This window comes from Copadichromis virginalis, linkage group LG4 (assembly GCF_057382275.1).
Source record: "Copadichromis virginalis isolate Kocher_CV1m ecotype Utaka linkage group LG4, C_Virginalis_male_GT1.1, whole genome shotgun sequence".
Taxonomy (NCBI): domain Eukaryota; kingdom Metazoa; phylum Chordata; class Actinopteri; order Cichliformes; family Cichlidae; genus Copadichromis; species Copadichromis virginalis.
Genome location: NC_140621.1, coordinates 27,431,386 through 27,453,382, shown reverse-complemented (window position 1 = coordinate 27,453,382; position 21,997 = coordinate 27,431,386). Strand labels below are relative to the sequence as shown.

Genomic DNA, 21,997 nt, shown 5'->3' with positions numbered 1-21,997 from the left:
TCGATATACCTACTATGGTCATTTTAGGCAGGGAAATCCCACCCACCTGTGGATGAAACCTGCAGTCTGCTAACAGAAAGCCAAATGGAAGATGGGCTATACAACAAAGCAGTATTGTGAACTATAAATGCAAGAAACATCAGTAGAGTGCAAGAATAAAGGTTTGAAAAATTACCTTAATAGGCTTCTTCTAGCATTTTTTTAAAACTCAGAAGAATACAAAGTACAGCAAACACAGGTGAGACAAGTTATTATTTTTGATCTTTAGTCATCTACAGGAAACTGAGATTATTACATTAGATTTTCAGGATTTATAATGGGAGTCTGCCAAAATTGTAAATTAGTAAATTAGTTGTAAACAAACAAACAAAAAAAACACTGTCTGGGACCAAATTTTGCAAAAGAAGATGTCTAAGATATAGAGTATAGAATATGTATAGGATAAAGCAAAATGCACACAATAAAAATACTTTATGTTTTTATTGGGTTTTTTTTTAGACATTTTAACTAACTTTGTTTATCTATTTGAATATTTAAATAGTTTATTTTATCATGTAAAAGTAATTTGTGCTGCACTTCTGCTACTGTGTAAGATGAGTGGCATGATGTACAGCTATCCTTGCTGTTGTTAAAAAAACATAACAGCATTCATTTACTAAGAACAATAAACTCAAACCAGCATGGAGGCATCTGATCCACCGTGGTGAGCCCTGAAAGGGAACAGCCAAAAAAAAAGAAGAAGAAAATCAAAAACAATAACACTGAGACCTGCTATTCAGGTTCAGCTACCGTTGTATTTACTTCCATTCCACAAAACTGAACAACTGCTTTTATTATGTCTCCTGTACAGTAATTTGTTGCTATTATATCTGACAACCGTTGAACTAGTTGTCTGAAGCGTATGCGCCTAAGTGAACATAAACATCTCTGCTACTTACTGAGCTGCCATTCGTCTCACTCACTGAAATTTCAGGAGCCAAAGATGTTGCAACTTGTCCCTGAAAGGCAGAGAGAGCGAGAGAGAGTGAGAGGAGGTTTGGGGCATGTCTGAAAAAGACTGCAGGATGTATGTGGTTGGAGAAGAGATGACAAATACAGTAAATAGTGATGGGGTGATACTATTAATCCTGTGAGAAACAAATCATAGGTTTTTTGTTTTTTTAGGCCATAAACCTACATCTGTTTAGATGTCATGTGACTGGGAAAAGAGGGGAAGATGATTGGAGGGGAAGGGAAGAAAGCTAAGGTGAGCCCACCTCCACCGCTCAAGTCTTACCTTTCCTCTTCAGGCAACACCTTGTACCTGGGCTGAGCACCTCAGCAGCAAACAGCAGCTCTGACAACCAAGTGGATGCATCTGCTGGACAATCGTAGCTCTTTAATTTTCTCTTCTATTTGTACCCTGGACCTTGGAATGCATTTTACATTTCTACCAGCAAACCTCTAGAAGTCAACCAGACCCTTTTCAGTGGACTGACGTTAAATATTGGACTTGGACATGTTTGGCACAGGGCAGCTGGTATCCTCTCTCCTTCCTGCAGTTTTCCATTCACCTGCAGCTCATTTTTTTCCTGCCTTCCCAGCCAGACTGGGCTCTCAACCTCAGTTCCTGATCCCGGGGCCTTTTATCAGCTACGAATCCCTGAGGAATTATCTGCAGCCAGAGCTATGCAAGGAAGCTTTGCTAATGGCCACACAGGCGGTCAGGATTGGGCCACTCACAGAGAGCATAGGTGAGTTCAAGCCACAGCTGCTGTAGCCAAAATGGGACTGATTGTATCATACTGGACTTGTTCAGATAGAGCGTAGCCAAACTGGCACAGTATGACCAGTCTCAAAGACAGTCTGTGAGCACCATCTGATTGCAGTGTAAATGTTTACAAAAGACTGACTAACAATCAATTATCAAGCAGTGTTAAATTGGGCCTAATGATTGCTGTGCTAATTATCCAATCTAGAGCCATTAGTTCCTTGTCACCCATTGGCGATTGTGTAATTGGTGCTTGTGGTGTGCTTTCCAGATGAACAGAGGCCAGTGAAGCAGCGTCGTGCACGGGCCAACTACAGCAGCTGGCAGCTGGAGGAGCTGGAGAAGGCGTTCGAGACCACCCACTACCCGGACATCTTCATGAGGGAAGCCCTGGCCCTCAGACTGGACCTTATTGAGGCCAGAGTCCAGGTGATTGGCACAACGAACTCCTGCTGGAGTTGTTAACTTTGTACTCATTTAGCTGATATTAATTTTTACGCACAGTGTGCAAATTTGCCTTTAGCCCTACTGTTTATTTTCCATCATAGGCATGTTTGACAATACTTACAATAATTCACAGTGAAATCATCTTGCACACCAAATAAAGGAAAATGCCTGGAGAAAAAATAGTATTTTATTCTATATGAATACAATAACTTGACTAGATTAATCTGTAATTTTTTGCTATCCATATGGTCAAAATTCCTTTCTGTCCCAACAGAAATGTAATCACAGTTTCAGCTGATACCAGTATGAAAGTAATTCTTGACTACAGATACATCAGAGCCTGTTTAGTGCAGTTACATTTCAACTATTGTTTTTTAACTATATAATCTCCATGTTATTTACATTCATATATTATATCTCTTTCATTTATTCCAAGGTTTGGTTTCAAAACCGCCGTGCAAAAATGAGACGGCAACTGAAACTCCAGGGCCAGTGTCCAGGGCCTTATGTGAAAAGGGACAACGATGAAACATCTCCAAAAGCGAGCAAGAGTTTAAAACACGCAGAGAGATCGGACGGTGAGCACTGGGAGAAACAACAGGAAGCTGAAGGTTATCCATGGACAACCCAGAAGTTGGGGAAGTGGGAGAGGCCGGAGGGGCCGAGCTCAGAGGAGCTCCGCTCCTGCAGCATTGCTAAGCTGCGGGCCAAAGCCAGAGAGCACGAGGCTGAGATCCAAGGCAATGTAAGCATGTCAGGAGGCACCAAACAGTTACAAACACAGGAAACTGATGCCACGCACAATGACTGATCATTTTCAATCTTCCTGTTTATACATGAGTTGGAACTTTTGGGGGAAGTGGAACTTAAATATTTAGCCGTCATTAGCTGAATATATGTATGTCTATATATTCTGTAAGATTTTATATTGAAAAATAAAATTTACATAATGTCAAAGTTTAAGGTTTTGGCTTTACTGTGCATTCCAACTGACTTTTAACTTTCTTTATGTTTTCTTGAGTATATATATATATATATATATATATATATATATATATATATATATATATATATATATATATATATATATATATATATATATATATATATATATATAGATAGATAGATAGATAGATAGATAGATGTGTATATATGTGTGCGTATATATATATATGTGTGCGTATATATATATGTGTGTGTATGTGTATATATATATGTATATATATATATATATATATGTGTGTGTGTGTATGTATATATATATATATATATATATATATATATATATATATATATATATATATGTGTGTGTGTGTATATATATGTATATATGTGTATATATACGTATATATGTGTGTATATATATGTATGTATATATATATATATATATATATATATATATATATATATATGTATGTGTGTGTGTGTGTGTGTGTGTGTGTGTGTGTGTGTGTGTGTGTGTGTGTGTGTATATATATGCAAATGATCATGTCTTTTTATATGCTGAATACAGTTTTAGATACACCTCAGATATGTGCAGTGGCATCCACTCCCAATGAATGGTAGATGCTTCATGGTGGGGCCTCAACATGTAACAATGACAAATGATAAATGTGGACGTCTTATTGTGTCAGCCTATCAGGGCAAAACTGAAATGGGATACACTCAATCTGTAAATGATTTCAGCATGACAACCATCCCTGACCTCTTGGGTTACCTCCACACACAGGCAGGATGTCTACATGCAGCCACACGTCCTCACAGGAAACAACGCAAATAGCTAAAAAATGAAATCATGAAGACTAACTGCAGTATTTACGCTCATTTATTAGACATTTAATACTAACTAATACAACATTTCTGTTACAAAATCTACATTTATTCATTTCTGATGTCGGGTCAAAACTTTATCTCATGTTTAATATTGAGGTTAAAGGAGATAGAAGTGGTCTACAATACATTTAAAAAAAAGATATTTCTCATATTTGCATAGTAGCACTTGTGAGAGGGGTGGTTTGGTTCTCTTTGGAACCTTCAGGTGTTTTTGGATCAACAAACCCTGTTGTTTATACTAATTCCTCTGTACTATAATTACAGCCTATTTATTTAGTATTAGGAAATTGTGCTCTGATGTGCTGAATCACACACAGAAGTGCGGAAAGATATATGGTTGATGATATGTGCTCTGTGCCTCTTGAATTGTTCCTGCTTCACCTAAACTTCTAGATTTTAAAGATACTAATTATGTTATGTGTGCCTTGTTTATAGAGTTGACCACAGGTTGAAAGCGGTATGATAACAGTGTGACACTGCCCCCTTCTGGGCTTCAATACGTCTTTAGACAGGACAAGGCGACAAATATTGTTTGTCTTTTTTTTTTGTTTTTGTTTTTTTACATGTACCGACTGAATGCGGTTTTTTATTTGTATTTTATTGTAACGTATTGAAACTTTTTTTTTAAATTGTTGTCTGCAATAGTTTTAGACTTTGCTTTCATATTCTGAGTCACCCTGTGTCAATTAATAAGCAATTCATGTCTTACAGTAATTGTGACATGTATCGATGATGAGGTCAGTGTGGGTTGCTCCCAGTTCAAAGACTCAATTTCAGCTCTGGTCTCACACTAATTACATTCTCTGTGTCAGAGGTTTGAATACTCATGGATGAGGTCTGGGTCAAATTTGATTAGGGACTACTTTTCAAAACGGACCAGGGAAGCACACAGACTTATTTTGTTCCCAGTTAAGGTGAAATCACTCTGCAAGCTGTCTTTGCAAATCAAATGTCTAAGTATTCAGTTTACTACATAGAAAAATTGCCCAGAAATTAACATGTAACTTTTCCCTAAGATTTAATGGGACATGGCGACATGGGTTAATTGGGTCAGAATCTTTAGATGAGGCTTGCTGGCCTCAATTAGTCCCCAATTAGGCCGCACACAAAGAACAATAAGGTTAAAGAATGCATGTAGAAGAGCATTAACTATCCTTATGTACACTGTCTGAGGTAGCAATACTGGGGTTTTATACTCTAGATATCCCAGAGCACACTTGTTCTTCAAAGCTTAGCTCGAAGGATATTTTTATTTAGCATTAAAATAATATATTATGGCCATAAAACTTCTGTCCTCAAAAAGTTGCAGCTGTCGTTTAGTTATGTCTCTTATGTCTGTTTAACTATAACTGTCATGTCATTATGTTCAATTAATATCTTTTATTTAATTTGATCTTTTTAATTGCATCTTTAAAGATATAACTGAAAACTCAATTTCGTAACTGGCTCACGTGCATATAAGTCCAACACCGTGTTTTACCAGCAAAATAAAATCAAGAAGCGCTTATTCCACGATCATCGTTTTGGCTGTCATACCAGGGTCAATAAATGCAATAAAGACTATTAGAGAAGATGGTTCAAATGTGCCATAATTGTGGGGAAAAAAGAAGGTCAGGTGAGACAAGCACGAGGATCTAAAAACACTAAATAACAACATGTGCTGTCTGATAACAGATTACACTAACCTACCTACTAACTGGATTTAACCTTCATTTGGTTTTCTAAACATCATTTAACTCAATAATCACACCCCAGGGAAAATAAATAAATAATAGGTCAGCATGATCCACTTCCTGGGATTAAAACGTGCATGAATTATGAACATCAGACTTAGCCAACTATTTCCTTAGCCGAATGAGCTTTTCTTCAACTGTCGTGAATGACGAATCGGCAGTGGCGTCAATTAGTGAAATGAGCCGAGAAACACACACCAGCAGCAGCAAGCAGCACTTCGCAGAGTGTGTGAGTCAGACAAGCAGGTGAAAGAAGGAAACAGGACGCAGCTGCAGTTCGCAGATCACGGTCAAAGCCAGCACAGAGACACGCTGTTTTATATCTGTCTTTCCTCTCACTCCGTCACACCTCCTGCCTGTTGCACACTTTGTCTGCAGCAGTGGTTCTGTCGCGCTACAAGCATGGCTGCCATCAAGGCTTTGGAGCAGTGGTGTAAAATGCAATGTGAGGGCTACAGAGATGTGGCCATCACCAACATGACCACTTCATTCAGGAACGGGTTGGCTTTTTGTGCGCTAATACACAAGTACAGACCGGACCTGATGTAAGTATTGAAAACTTTTTCTTTTCTCCCAAAACTTTACTTTACTTTGGTTTGGTCAAGTTCTTTAATAATTGTAATACATATAGACAGCCTGCCTCCTCCAATAATTTACCCTTATTTTGTTTTTAATATGTTAGTTGTATAAGTACTAACTTAAGTGATCCCTATTCTTATTTCTGTGTTTTATTAATACATTGTCATTTGTCCAGTTTCACAGTGCTGTTTTTTTCTTCTTCTTTTAAACATATATTTTTTTCTACATGCTGTAAAAGAGCTATTCTGGGTAGTTGAGGTAACTTCTCTGTGTTCATTGTATTCCTGTTTTCCCAGAGACTATGACTCACTCAGAAAGGAGGATGTGTTTGAGAACAACAGACTGGTAAGATGTCAAGATGTTCAGCCTTCGTCTTACTGAGAGGAGCAGACTTCATACACAAACTGCAAAATCTGATGTAGCAGAAAACATCCACTTCATTAACCCCAGACATGACGGGCCACGCAGCAACACGCTGTTTGTTCTTGCCTTGGCATCTATGCAGCAGATTGGACAAATATTTAGCTGTTTCAATTTTCACAGCACAGCAGATTAAGCAAAAGCCATATCTCTCTACTAATTTTAGACTCCTGTCAAACTCAACCTTTCTCAATCTTTGCTCTTGCTCTGTCCGTTTGAACTCATCTATTCGGTTAACCCCTGCGTGACATGAGCAGCACAGCTGGGACCTCTCCATTATTTAGTTTTCTAACCTCTTGCCGGCTTCCTCTGAGGGTTACAGGCCCTGCAGTAAGTGTGCTACAGTACGCGCTCCGTACGACTTCCTTGTTGTTTTCGATCATCTTGGCTGTGTCAGCAGCAAACCTGACCTCAGGGGAGAGGCTCTCAAGTCTATTCATTTTGAATGAGGCTTTACTGTTGTCTGCCACTCGGTCCTTATGGTGACTGTTCTCTTGAAGGCACTGCTGATACATACATCTTGAATGGTATACGAGAACAAAACGATTTGTGGGCAAAGAGCTGTGTGTTTGGTCAAGGTTAAGTTTGATACACTGCTGAAGATGCTCCCTCTACTGAAACATGAGAGAGCACCTGGTAATTCACACCCTTTCTATATTTCATGAATGGTGTCACGCTTCTTACAGGTAGGGCTGGATGATAAATTGGATTTTAATTTCAGGTACAATCTAGTATGAAATTGCTTCTTAGAATTCATTTTCACCATAAAGCTCTAATTTTGTTTTGTGTTAGAAATAAAGCACACCCCTTTACCTGACAGTGGTGTGTTTTTACACTCTAAAAGCCTAAGCTATTTAGTTCAGCTCAAGCCACGTGGACAGAAAGCAAGCCTTTTGTTCAACAAGACCTATCGAGAGAAGTAATTGAAGGAAGGATTCTGTAGGAGAACATGGTCATTGGAAACCGATTTTTTATTTTTTTTATTTTTTTATTTTTATCCCAGCTGCCTTTATTTCCAGGGTCTTTAACATGGTCTGCAATGGAGGAGTTGGCCTATGCTCCTCCTCCTGTTGCCAGCAGCGGAGGTCTTCTGATGTTTATGAGTTCCCTGGGCCTCTTGTTGCCCTTATCTGAACCCACAGACGTCTCACAGTGGAGGCCAGCAGAGCAACCGGTTGCTTCATAGTCAAAAACATCCACTATTCTGTACCTATAGGCCCAACTCCTGATTGAACACCCATTTTCCCTATCTCCGATACTCTGTTATTTATTTTTATATTACTGGAGGTTTAGGAAAATCCACCATGTACAGGGATAGGGGGTGGTGGTGGGGTTAAAGGTGAGTAAATTCTATATATTTTAATTTAATAAATAACCATGTTAGACTTTTTTTTTTCCTCCCCATGAGCTGAAATTTGTGGTTTTGTCCACTTAAACTCCTCAGTATCCCCTTCTTTTTATATATGCCCACTTGCTATTCCGTAAGGCTTTTCTTTAAATTTAATGAGCATATCCAGGCTGATCCTAAACAATGCACTGATATCCCGCTCTTCCCATCCTCTTTCTTATCCCTACAAGCTCACAGGAAGTGTGCCATTCATTATAGAGCCCTTTCCAAACCTCCTAGGGTTGTGCCACAGAATACCACCAGTCTATTTAAAGTAAATTGTATTGTGTGACATATTTACACATGCTGTAACTGTAGGAGGTAGCCCAGCCAATGCCATGCTTTTACATGGAAAAAGTGCTTTGGATATGCCTACTTTGTTTGGCATATTTAGTTGGAGTTGGGGGCTGTTGGTTAAACTTTGATTTATTTTTTTCTCTTAAGGCTTTTCAGATCGCAGAGGAGAAGCTGGGGATCCCAGCTTTGTTAGATGCAGAGGACATGGTGGCTTTAAGGATCCCAGACAGGCTGAGCATTCTTACCTACGTCTCCCAGTACTACAACTACTTCAAAGGACGGCCTCCCAGTGAGAATATGTCTGCTTTAAAAATCCCTAGCAACTGCATTTGAGTAGTTCATCCTCTTTAATTCTGAGCTTTTTCCTTATATATTTCTTTTTTATGTACAGGCTGAGGTATTTTTTTCCCCCAACTCTTTGACACTAATGATGTTTTACTGTCTTCAGTGGGAGGTGTAAAAAGGCCAGCAGAGGGCTCCAAGGAGGAGCCATCGGAGAAAAAAAACCTCCCAGTGGTTGCCAAAAGCTTTGTATCTAAAACTGCCACTGAGAGTTGTTTACCTTCCACTCACACAGCTCAGACCTCACCCAAATTGGCAAGAGCTTCTACTCAGGTCAGTAGTCATGTCAAACGGCACGTCATCAGTCAGCTAAAATTAAGGCTGTGTGTTAAAACGTCTTTCTTTTACACACCTTTGCTTTTTAAAGGAATAATATTTAGGATTAAACATAGCATTTATTTTCAGTGGGTCACCAAAGGAATCCTAGGGGAAATGGGATACCTTTCTGGATAAATGTTTTCTCACTTTTGATTCTTTTTCACAGAAGGTAGTTTTGGCTGAAAACCCCAACAAAAACGGGACTCTCAATAGCAAATGTGTTTCATGCAAGGGCCATGTTCATCTTGTTCAGAGGCACTTTGTGGAAGGCAAGCTCTATCACAGAAGCTGTTTCAAGTAAGAATTTAATCTATATTCATAGATGCTTTTTCCCCTGCACAGGGGCTTATTCCATTAATAATTTAATATTAATAAACTTCCACCACCAGGTGTGGCGAGTGCGCCAGCGTACTCCATGTAGGCGGTTACAAACCTGGGACGGATCCAGACACTTTTATCTGTAACTCCCACCAGAACACTTCCAAGACTTCCTCCTCTGAGGCTCTGATCAAAAATGGTCTCACCAGTTCAGCTGCGCGACCACTAAATGATGCCAGCCTAAAACGGCCTTCACCACACCCCCCTTCGGTGTTGTCAGCCCCACTGAATAATGTTTTGAAACCAGTTGCTCCTACTCCAACCTCCCAGTCCTGGACGGCCTCAGCCCAGAAGACACAGGCTGCCCGGCAGAAGTTTTTCCAGACTGTGCCACAAGTTACTGAAATCTCCAAAGTCAACAACAGGAAGCCAACAGAGCAATCAAGTGTTCAAGTAAGGCCAAAGGTCCCGACTGATGATGATGATGATGATCGAAAGAGCCAGTCGAGGGTAATGGTTGGAAAAAAACTAGCAGAGCAAAACTACAACAATAATAACAAACGCCCATTTACAATCCGATCGGCGGATGAGAGATGGTGAGCATTGCATTAATATACAATCTATAGCCATGAATGCACTGTCCTTCTGAAGGAAACTTTCCCACAGTCTTTTTTTTTTTTTTTTAAAGCTGATGGTGAGGGCTTTCTCTGTCCCCAGGTTTGGTGATGAGCCAAGTTTAGCTGACAGCTCTGCTTTGAAAAAGGATAAATGCAGCCAAGCCTCAGCAGGAAACTACGCAGGACAGCCCTCCACCACTCAGGCAAACAATAAGGAATTGCCATGTCTAAAGGCCATCAATAAAGACAACACAGGGCCAACAACTGTACACAAAACCACCAAAGGCAAGCTCCACTAAATTCATTTTACTTGTGTCTGATCCATTATTTGACATCCAGCCAGCATCCACCCACCCCCACCATTCAGTCTGTCTCTCACATTCCTAGAAAACAAAGCCCTTTTGTCATTTTTGCCCTATTTATAAAACCAGTGCATCTCGCATGCTGATAGCTGACATTTTAATTCCTGTCTCACACTAATGAACTTTCATAGTTGAACTGTCATTCTCCTGGGATGGATGTGCATGCACGGGTGTCACATTCTGACTGTCGGTGGGTTTGTAGACAGAAATACAATTACTGGTGGGTCTATTGAGAATGGTTTTTCAGTCACTTTTACTTTTAGCATTGATGGAAGTTTTCCAGACATGGAAATGAAGTCTGTTTCTTACTAATATTAACCATATGTTGACTGGACATTACGCCAAGGTCAGTGATTAAAGCATCATTTTGTTCTTGTGTGCAGACGAGAATGTGGAGCGCAATCATTTTATTGGAGTGCTGTGAATACCGGTACCTAGATAATGAAACCAGTAACTGTGCGCTTGACAGCTGTTTAGACGAGTGTGACACACGAGTCGAGGGAAGTTTTTTTTTTTTTTTTTTTTTTTTTGTTTTGTTTATTGTGTACAATAACTTGGAAGTGCCGCGAGTGTGCACGTCACTGACAAAGCAGATGTCTCATAAGCTGCAATGCGCCATCTTCTCTCGTTCTAAAAGTTTTAAAACGGTAGTTACACAAGATTATAAGGTGAAGTGTAATGACGGATTTACCATTGTGCTTTTTATTCGCCAAGGTTAATGCAGAGTTAGACGTTTGTGATCATTGCGATTCGTGTTATTGTTGTCAGCAAGATTATGAAAAAGACTGCCAAGTGAGATGCTGGGAAACTTGGTGGCGATGTCGATCACAGGCACAAGAACCACCTCTGAAATTTTGAAACGCTTTCTTTGAATTGAGGAAAGTATCGTTGATCTTTGTGGAGGAATGCCCTTCTGCTTCAGCAAGAAAAAATGAATCGTTGGAATCAACATCATTTTAATCACGGTTGTTTCAGCTGTTTATCAAGCAAGTCCTTTCTTAAATGCAGTGATATGCCGTTATAGTTTTCCCATCTAAGTATTCATGGTCTTTGGAGACTAGCAATAATGATCTTATTTTTCATTTTTGATTTTACTTTGTCGTTTCTCTGCAGATCCAGTATACCATGAGTGGCAAAGAAAACCTGTTAAAACCGAACTCGGGCTAAAGTAAGTATTTGCAGTTACTCGGCTGAAAGTTGAAAAGCTGCACAAGTGGACCAGAATGTCTTGAAAGACTTGCCTTGAAATACATCTGACCTATCAGATTATTTACTCTCCAGAACGCAGAATCATCTTCGTCCATCTCTTTTATTGCTGACTGGCTCAAAGTGGAGCCGCTAGTTCTATCCCCCATCTTAACAAGTCCCGAGGAGTGCAAGGCCTGAACTCCTGCTTTCCTACTCCTTAACACTAGATTTTCTCATTTCTAACCCCTGCTGATGATTCCTCAACTGTTTTCATCACCTTTTTAACATTTCAAAATTTAAGGTGAGGTTGTTACTCGTCTGACCTATTAGTACATTTCACCTGTGTCGGATTAATGCCTCTGTATTAAAATAATAAGTTCATTTCTTTGTTTATATCTTACAGAGATGCTGAACCTGAAGCTTTTACTGAAAATCATAAAGCTGAATTCATGTCCACACCTCCATCTAATGTCTCAATTAGTCCAACAAGGCTTCCTCTGGCTCAAACACCTGCAGCACCAGGAGTTAGCTTTGCTCTGTTTGATCCTGCGTGCTTTAGGGAAGTCAGTCCCCAGAAACCTCAGCCTGCCTCTGAAATCCTAGGTGAGAGGCTTCTTTGCATTATAATGAGAGACATTTGTCTGCTGATATATTAAATGAATTGAGTGTTTGATGTCAAAGTGAACCAGAACTAGCTTGCAAGGAACCTCTCTGTAAAGGTTTTGGTGACTCAAGCTGTTTTGTCTTGGCCATTTTCATGTTTAAATAACAAAGTTCAGTCATGTGTTAATGGAATCAATTAATACACACTGAGAGCAGCAATACCCAAGTAAAGCAAATGTATGTGTATTTTATTTTATTTATTTGGCTAACTTATTCAAGCTCTTGAAGAATCTAAAGCGACATAATGAAACTATGAAGTTGGTGGAAAATTTGCACTTTCATCTATTAAGATGGTAAAATAGTTGTACTTTGAATTTGGGGGTAGGGTGATTGGGTTCTAACCAAAAATATTATCTATAATCTAGACTGTATGAGAAGTCGAGAGCATCAACACAAAGAATGAAATACATTCTTGGTGGTTTGTGTAAATTTTATGCCAGTTTTAGTTGGCTTATTTTAATGAAAACTATAAATGTGAACCTCATGGTTTTGCTTGAGGAAATGCTAAATGACTCACTCTAGCCAATGGGACCCATCCTGTGTATGCTCTGAACGTCCACAAAATTATACACACCCTATTGTATTAGTTCCCATATTAAACAAACAAAATGAAAACAAAATTTTGTGAACTCTGCACTTCTGCAGTGTTTAAGGCCTCTTCTCTTTATTTTAGATTTTAAATTTGGGAGTTGCTTGCCTGTGAAATCCTCACCCAGACTGCCAGCTGTGAAATCTATTAGCTCTTCAACTACTTTTCCAGCCAATCATGGAAATCCATCAGGTTGTTTCCCATCTTTTTAATAGCTATCAAAGCCAAATATACATGATTTCAGATTTCTTGTTGATTTCATATGAAAAGTGTATAAATACATTTAAAAAAAATTTATTTTACTGAAAACAGGTTAAGTCATATGTGACAATACTTTTCTAAAAAGCTGCCATGAAAGAACTATCTAATCCTATTTTATCTACCTCTTAGCTGCTAAAAAGGGAAAGTATTTGTCACCCACCAACGCCTCCAGGACTGAAATGAGGTCACCCTCTGTAAGTTCCCTCCATTAAGTCTCTTAAGAGATTAATTAACAGCTCTACAAATATGCTTTCATTACATTCCCAGCAAAAAATGGATGACCTTCTTTACATTAAAGTGGCCAAAGTCAGAATTTTCAAATTACGATAATCTTTACTTGACAGTGACTCTTAAATTCTCTGTTTTGCACCAGGTAAGGTCTTATCATATCCCAATGGAGCAGATTGAAAGGCAGCTGAATGATATTGAGACAAACTTGGCTCATTTGGAGAAGGAGGGTGTGGAGCTGGAACAGAAGCTTCGAAGCTGTGAGGAAGGTACGTTTTATGTCTTCCACTTCTCCTTTTTACTTGTAAAAACATACAAATATTAAACAATGCAATCAATAGTCCACTTTCAGACATGGTTCATGAGACATTTAGTAGCTGGCTTTTCACTCTTAACTCTGCAGCGTAGTTCCATATTATTTCTGAACAAGTGAGAGCAGTAGTGTGGTAATAAGCTGGATATGATAAGTTAAAGATATGGAAATGGCAAGTTACCACATCTTGATTACAAATGAATATCATGTGATATCTTACATTACTAATTACTTTAGTAATATTACACTGAAATTTTATAAGGGGCCAAAATCTAGGGGCAATACAATGAAAACATAGATGCCTTTGAGGCAAACCCAATTAATCATACAGTATATTGGTAATGATATCATAACTTGTTAGGAATACATATACGTTGCATCTGTGCATTTACATTTTTCATACAGTGATTTTTTTTTTTTTTTTTAAAGTGGTAGTAAACTCATAATCATAAGGTTATTTTGGGTGATGCTTTACCATATCAGGATAGTATTATCATACTATGATGATGGGATTATGGGATCTAGCATTTCCCCTTATTCACAAGGTCACAATGCAAATATTATCTTTTTTTCCTTCAATAATAATAATTATTATTATTTGTAAATATTATGTTTAATGTTGTGGCATATTGTCTATTGTAGTTTCTTATTTCTATGGTAATGTAAAAACCAGGAATCAGGGTTTCAAAATACTGATTTGTATCTAATTCCATGTTAATAACCTCTTAAAGCAAAAGCTACTACATCTTTCCATACAATCATCACATTGCTTGAAGTATGATTATCTGGAAACGTGAAGGATTTTCTGTGTAATAACAAGAAGTTTGAGCTGCAAGATGTTTATACTAAATTTTATTGCGGCATCTCCTTTTTTATTTTATTTTATCCTATCCCATCTGTAACATCTATATCACTGAATATGACCAATTATGACATCTGTATATGTGGATCGGACTAAGCTAGGTAATATTTAATACCTGGCCATTTCTGAACAAGAGGGGGGTTGGTAGACCCTTCACCGCTATGTTGGTTTGAATGAGGTAATATTCTAAAGCAAAATGTGTCTTGCAATAACCTTAAACTAAAATTTGACATCATATTTTTGTTTGAACTGCTGAATCACTCTGCTGCATTGGTGAGTTGTATCTTGGGTGCTTCACACATGTGCTCACCATCAGCTGAAGGTGTGTGTGTGTGTGTGTGTGTGTGTGTGTGTGTGTGTGTGTGTGTGTGTGTGTGTGTGTGTGTGTGTGTGTGTGTGTGTGAGGTGCATGCCATTTCTATTAGTGTTTCTGCAGTCAAATGAGGTGAGAGGCACAGCTAGCCCACAGGGATGTTGCGTCTCCTTTGAGGTCGTAGGAGTAGGGGGCCTTATTGCTTTGCTCAAGGTCAACATGACTTGGATATAGTAATAAATTTTTATATATATATTTATATGTGTGTATTCTGGTCGATTGCTTTTTTTTTTTTTTTCTTTCTACATGCTACCCAGGAAGCCTGAGCATGTCAGTTGGCCAGAATTTAACATCATTTCCACACTACCTAGGAGATCATCTACTTCTCAACTGGAATTTGTTGGCATAAAAACTAAACCCTGGCACTCAGGTTCAGTTCAGAATCAAATCATGTTTGTTCTGGTAATGACAGGATGTGTGGGGCTCTGTCCTCTGTCTCTGCAGCTCGCTCTCTGTTGTAAATGTGACTTGACTGATTGGTCGCTAATTAGGATTAGCAAAATATTCAGCCTAAAATCAATTGATCCACCTACTCGGGTATGACTCGGTGAAGCAGCAAATTTAAGCACTGTTTCAGTGCATGTCGGAGTACTGTGGTGGACCAATACTGAAAAGTATACACCGTATCCTGAAAACCTTAAATATTGAATCATCTTTGATGGTAAATTGCATTGTTCCCTGCATCATGTATCCATAATTCATCCATTCTCACATTTTCTTTAAAATCTGGGTAATAATATAACTTCTCAGGGCTGAAAATGAAATTTTAAAATGCTTCTTTGTATATGTGTGGCCACCAGTTTAACCCCACATAATGAAAGCTTTGGAAAAATATAAGCAGTATTGTTGTGAATGATTTAATTAGTAATTCATTAATTTATTTTTTTTTTACTGGATTGGTTTTTGAGTAAATTGCAAAAAGATGTTTGTCAACAAAACATTGTATTATATTCTAAAGTCGATGCCACAGGAATGATGACTGACAAACTATAAAGTGTCTATAGACAGGTTTTTTGTAACATCATGTTCTGTGACATTTTGATATTATTAAAAAAAAATAGATTCGGGTTTGGCAGGCTAAGCTCCATTTTAAGATTGTTGGCTGTGACATAGTGTCTTAATAAAGGTGACAGCGTGGTTCCAGGATGTGAGTCACTTCTTCTCTTAATAAAAATTGAGAACCACCTACCTGCATATGAGCCAAAATATCCTAACCCCCCCCCTTAATTTCTACTTAATGTTTTTCTTGCAAACAGTGAGGTTGAGTCTGCTCAAGTGGGGTATTTTTTATTTATTTATTTATTTATTTTAATTTTTATCTTTTTTAAGTTTGCTCTTGGAGTATATCAGTTAACATCAGAACAGCACAAAATATTTGGCTTACGTGAAATGATAAATGTTATGAGCTTGTTAAATAAACATCTAGTCAGTGATTATAATTGCTTGATTTACTACAATATATACACATCAGTGATTATAAAACTTTTTATTTTATCTTTTGAATAAATTCAGCTGAGTGCTACTAACTTGTTTTGCAGATGGAGAAGGTGACATCTTGATGGACCCACTGATGGTCGACTGGTTTAACCTCATTCGAAAAAAACAAATGTTCATTAGGAAAGAATCAGAGCTCATTTACATGTGAGTATTATTGAAGGATCGATGTAGATTGAGAATATTAAATGACCCTTTCTCCATTATTCAGGGAATTATTACTCATTTGGATAATATTTGTTTACACTAGAAAAGGCTTTTGAACAATATTCTTACTTTGACTTGACTTTGAGACTTGAAAGTTGGATTTCTCTTTATATAATAATAATAATGGATATTTTATTGATCCCCATGGGGAAATTACTTGTTTTTCTCTGCATTTGACCCATTCACTCAGTGAAGCAGTGGGCAGCCCACTAAGCAGGCGCCCGGGGAGCAGTGTGTAGGGACGGTACCTTGCTCAGGGGTACCTCAGGGTAGCCGTTAAGTGGATTCGAACCGCTGACCTTCCGATCATGGGGCGACCACTTTACCTACTGAGCTATCCCTGCCCCAATTTGATTATATTAATTCCAAACCTTATTTATTTTACCTGATACTTTCTTTAAAGATTTTTCCCTCATTGCTTGTACTTTTACTTGCATTTAACATTAGGACAAAAATCAAACTTAACTGAGAAACTCAAAATTTTTAGGATTGTTTAGAAGTTTTAGATATAATGTGAGTTTTGAATTAGTATTTGATGTTAAAACTCAGAGCCAGGACTCAAGAGCTGGAGCAGCAGCAGCCAGGTGTTGAGGGGGAACTTCGCAGGCTGCTCGAGAAGCCAGGTAAGCGCTCGGTCTCTTTGCCTGTCAGCATCTGTCTTACTTCTTTTTCCGACATGCGGTTGTTAACATTGTCACAGATCATTTAAAGTCCAGAGAGGAACAACGGCAGGAGAAGAAACTAATGCAGAAATTGATGGAGATCGTGGATGGCAGAAACGCAATTGTGGATGGTCTCGACGAGGACAGGCTGAGGTAACATTATCAATCTTCTAATTAATTCTTAAGTACAATGCAGTTAATCTTAAAGATTGATGTGGTAAAAAGATATGACAGTGCTTAGTTTGATTTTTGGCTAATTTCAGGGAAGTGGAGGAAGATCAGCAGTTGAATAAAATGATGCAAAACCTTGGTAAGCAACATATAAAATGTCTTTTTTTTCTGTTTCAATTTGATTTGAGTTGTTAATATACTGGTTTTGTTGAGAACAGGAGTGAAGAAAGCCAAAAATGAAAGGAAATCCTCAATCTCAAAACTGTTCAGGCGAAGAAGTAAAAGACGCTTTGAATGATCCTAAAGGGGATTATTTGATTTATTTATTTTTATTTTTTACTAAATTGTCATTATTTCTATTGTATTAATATTCCTTTTAAAAATTTAACTTTTTTTTATGTATAATTTGTGCTCATGGGAAAGATAACAGAAGAGATCTCAAATTAGGAAGGATGTACCAAGCCATATTTTGTCTATACACCATTTGAAGAAAAAAAAGAAAAAAAAATTGGTGCAAATGTTTTTGTTTAGAAAATCACTTTCAATTCTTGGTTTGTTGCTACTCCACTGTTGTTCCACTGTTAAGGTTGTTCGTATAGAAAATTCTCATTTTTCTGTTAATATAATTTCAGTCTCACTAAAGTAAAATGAATATCACATTTGGGGATATACTAATTTGTATAGATATATATATTCTTGGAATAAAGTAACCATTTTAAAATCGCACATGGTTTAAAATAAAAGCAGCGTCGAATCAACTGTCATAATGTCAAAATGATGAGGGAACACTGGCTCTTCCACATGTGAATAGGAGTGAGAAGGATAAATGTGTAATCCTTTGCCAGTCTTGAGTCAAAATGAAATTATTTCAGTATTTATTTAATAATGGATTTTAACAAATTTCCTGTAAGGATATTAGAGGGAGCCTTGACAATTAAGTTTGAATGGCTGTGGAGTGTAAAATGGGGAGCCACACATGTTGAACTGTTGGGCTGTAGTTCCTCTCTCAGACTGTACTGTAGGTGGCAGCCTGGGTATGCTGTATCACACGGCAAGAACTTGGAAATCCTATTTGCCACAGTACAGACAGTTAATTTCTTTGCTAATTTTATAAATGCTGCAAAAATGTTCAGCTGTGCTGATGCAATAATGTTATGTGAAAGAGGATTAGGAAGAGCAGTAGCTTATGGCTGGCAAAGGCTTATAAACTATAGGATGTATTGAGCTCTTTATCTTCAAACCTGGTTTAATTAAACATTACTCTTTACTAATATCTGCATCAGAATTGCTCCATACCTGAGCTATTAAAATGTTGAAATGACGTGCGAGGGCACTCATCTGTGAAAATGGCATTTGCTGTGTTTGTAAGGAATGCTCTGTAATGTTGCATTTTAGAAGTGTTATTGAAAGGTGTGTGTATGCGTTCTCCTATTTATAGTATTTTAAAACTTGAAATCTGTTGTCCAATAAATCCTTTGAAGATTAGAACGAACGAGAGGTTGAATTATTTACTCAATAACCGCCTCCTTCCATTTTAAATAGATCCCCAAACTTTTCATCTCTTCCCTCCCCATGTTACAAGCTTCACCAATGACTGTTGATACAATGACACTACCAAGATCAGACATTGCTTTCAGTAAGAAGCCAACAGCACTGGAACTCCTTTGCATTAAAGCTGCGGAGCGATCACGGAGCAGCATCGATGTATGCCTTCATTAAAGCTTTTTAAAGACGGCATCAAGATAATTCACTGGCGTCAATATATCGCAGCTTCTTATAAACTACATATCGCTCATTTTGAGATGCATGAAATTGTGATCATGAACTTGGAACACAATCTTTCTAGCTGAGCACAGTTGAGGATGATATTGGTACAAAATGCCACGCGTGATGTGGGTGACAGTCGAGACTGAATGTGTGATATTAGAGTTAATTAAAGCTTTGCGCCCCATCTACTGCAAATGCTTGCACTTCTGCAATTAAGAATCAAAGGCGAGGGCTTAGTGTCAGGGGGGTGTCTAATACATGGTTTTAACAGGAATGGGACCTGATTTGCCGAGCTCCTAGCGACAAGCATTAACAACAGCCTCAAATTAGAGAGACATTAATATTCATAAGTAAAACAATTCATCCTGTGAATGTGTGATGAAATGGAATCCTCTGAGGTGAGCTCTTGTGTCCAGGCTGCCATCGTTCATTAAAATATGCCATTACCCATGAAGTGCTTAATCTTTATGAAAGGGTGGTGAAATCAGTTTGAACTGCTCGAACAGAAAGGTGGAAATCGTAATATTGTTCAGAACCTTACATTATGTTAATCTTGTGCATTTCGTGACGACGCGATGTCAAACAGTATAGGTTTCTGTGTGTCTCATGAAAATGTACAAAGCATTTTTTTTTTCTTTTACTGAAATTAGTCTGTTATTCTATTAATAGGGCGTGAGTTCTTTGTGATGTTCTAGGTTGGCTGTTAGTCTGCCTCTTCCAACACCATCTAAATTCTGTGTGTGTGCGTATGTGTGTTTCCTCTTATTCCAGTCACTGCCAGAGTCTCTGCCACTAGCCTGTAATTATGATCCTCGAGGTAATTTTATCAGGCTCATTAGCTCTGATGAGTAAACGAGAAGCGTGCCTCTAATTTATTGGCCATCCAGGCTGGAGACTTAATTCTCATCAGAGAGATCATAATATTTGTATAGAGAGTGAGACTGATACAGTATACATATACACACTTGGTTGCAAAGCTCCTAGAACAACACCAAGGCCAAGACTTTGTGACTTAAAATCAGTAATTACACTACTAAGACAAGCCCGTTTGGATAACTGGGCACATGCTTTAAAAATTACAAAAGATGTGTCTGTGATGAGCAGGGCACAAAACATAGTCGTCTTTTTTTTTTCTTTTCTTTTTTTGGGGGGGCATTCAGGCATGATTTCAAATGAAAGCCATTGTTTGCATTCTAGGGAGTCTTGAGAGTTTATCTTTCTGCACAAAATTAGATTCTCACACCTCTGCAAACAAAATTGCATTGTTTTGTTCCCTGTTCAATAGAGATTATCCATTTTCTGTGTCAGAGAATGTGTTAAGGGAGCGGTGTAAATATGCTCACCATTTTCAGTGTGTAGAAATTTGCATTGAGGGGAAATTATGCATGCTGGCTAGTGGAAATGAAATGTATAAAGTGCATGACTGGTAGACTTGACAAGTGCAGCTTTCATCCATCTCAAATGAATAATTTTCACTTCCCTTAAACATCCTTAATCCAACCATGTTATCAGCGGGCATGCAGGATTCTGCCAGACTTTCTCCTTAACGGCACAGCAACTTTCAACTTGCCTGAGATTTTGCACTGCAGTTGCTTACCACATGGTCTTAGGGACTCACTCTTATCCTTGCCTGCTGGTTTTGTGGATCAGTAAAATTCCTTCAAAACACAATATATACATAACGCAAGTCTTAATAGATAGCAGAATGTCTCACTCTACCCTCCTCTGTGCAGCCTCAGAGGTCGACTTAATGCACTGTATTTTACCTCTGATTCACATTGGCAGAGAACTCAGAGGATGGTGTCTAAAAAACCTATTTGCTCCGTGGCCCTTTGTCCTCTATTTCAAATTTCAGTGACAGACCCCTCCATGATCCTATAATGTGGTTTGGAAACTCATATGGCTGTAAAGGGATAGAGAAGGATATTCATGGTAAATTACTCATTTATAGCCCAGCATTCAGCATTCCGACTTGTTATTTAGGGACATTTCCTTGTCTTCTTTACTGAAATCCATACTGGTAATGATACTGTACAGCGAAATACATCCCCCACCCCTCACATCCCGGTCCTTTTAATTTATGCATTGTGGCATGTTTTTAAAATGCTAACAAACAATGAAATGTGTAATTGGTGTTTATGCTACTAATCCGCCTGATAGCCTCTAATATGAAGGGTTACCTGGCTATTTTCAATATCCACTTTCTCAGAAGCCTCAGTCTGCGATAAGAATATTAACCTCATCAATTTCAGGTAACTTTCAACGCTTTAACGTCTTGTCTTAAAGACCTACGTGTTAGCAGGAGTCTCAGCCTTGGCATTTAGTGACATTTTAAGCCTTTTAACAGAATCCAGACAGGGATTTGCCGTTTCCACCAAAGGAAAATAATTTATATCCTCCTTTCTGAGAAACTGTGGGTAGAGGGATTAAATACACCAGAGAGATTTGTATGTGGTGCAAGTAAAACAATATTGTGACTCAGTTAATATATTTCCTTCCATCTACTGTCATGCTTTGAGGAAGTCGGGAGTTGTTACTCATCGGGCTGAATGATGCTCGATGCTTTTCTTGTTTCATTTTCTCCCTTTCGAGGTTTTAAGTGTGTAGGTCATAGCGATGACAGCAGCGTGTACCTGAACTCTTCTTATGACTATGCAATGAGACAATGCGTGTTAGGAGATAAGTGTTGGAGGCAATGAAAAGTCTGACCGAGACCAATTATTTTGCATTCCTCACAGTCAAACTCACTTAAAACCTTTGGAACAACCAAATGCTTTTGCTCCACCCGGACTTATATTTAAAACATAATGATGTCA

The 21,997-nt window shown here is 38.2% G+C and overlaps 2 protein-coding genes across 2 annotated transcripts; both read left to right on the top strand.

The window, feature by feature from the left end:
- The first annotated feature begins 1,221 nt into the window (after positions 1 to 1,221).
- LOC146711692 (visual system homeobox 2) lies at positions 1,222 to 3,068 on the top strand. Its single transcript, XM_085455462.1, has 3 exons — positions 1,222 to 1,733; positions 2,022 to 2,179; positions 2,634 to 3,068. Exons 1-3 carry the CDS (start codon positions 1,499 to 1,501, stop codon positions 3,006 to 3,008), a joined length of 768 nt encoding a protein of 255 aa, XP_085311588.1. The 5' UTR covers positions 1,222 to 1,498; the 3' UTR covers positions 3,009 to 3,068.
- Positions 3,069 to 5,952: 2,884 nt separating this feature from the next.
- Positions 5,953 to 17,894, top strand: micall2a (mical-like 2a). Its single transcript, XM_085454643.1, has 17 exons — positions 5,953 to 6,308; positions 6,639 to 6,687; positions 8,594 to 8,735; positions 8,895 to 9,061; positions 9,273 to 9,403; positions 9,496 to 10,020; positions 10,142 to 10,326; positions 11,517 to 11,571; positions 11,995 to 12,194; positions 12,928 to 13,035; positions 13,234 to 13,298; positions 13,478 to 13,601; positions 16,419 to 16,521; positions 17,131 to 17,204; positions 17,282 to 17,396; positions 17,507 to 17,553; positions 17,633 to 17,894. Exons 1-17 carry the CDS (start codon positions 6,166 to 6,168, stop codon positions 17,710 to 17,712), a joined length of 2,313 nt encoding a protein of 770 aa, XP_085310769.1. The 5' UTR covers positions 5,953 to 6,165; the 3' UTR covers positions 17,713 to 17,894.
- The last annotated feature ends 4,103 nt before the right edge of the window (positions 17,895 to 21,997 follow it).

Excerpts from the sequence above, each read along its gene's own strand:
- LOC146711692 (XM_085455462.1), top strand. The coding sequence starts at position 1,499 with ATGTTTGGCACAGGGCAGCTGGTATCCTCTCTCCTTCCTGCAGTTTTC. Across the intron at positions 1,734-2,021 it reads GCCACTCACAGAGAGCATAG|ATGAACAGAGGCCAGTGAAG; the intron begins GTGAGTTCAAGC and ends TGTGCTTTCCAG. Across the intron at positions 2,180-2,633 it reads TTATTGAGGCCAGAGTCCAG|GTTTGGTTTCAAAACCGCCG; the intron begins GTGATTGGCACA and ends ATTTATTCCAAG.
- micall2a (XM_085454643.1), top strand. The coding sequence starts at position 6,166 with ATGGCTGCCATCAAGGCTTTGGAGCAGTGGTGTAAAATGCAATGTGAG. Across the intron at positions 6,309-6,638 it reads AAGTACAGACCGGACCTGAT|AGACTATGACTCACTCAGAA; the intron begins GTAAGTATTGAA and ends CTGTTTTCCCAG. Across the intron at positions 13,036-13,233 it reads CAATCATGGAAATCCATCAG|CTGCTAAAAAGGGAAAGTAT; the intron begins GTTGTTTCCCAT and ends TCTACCTCTTAG.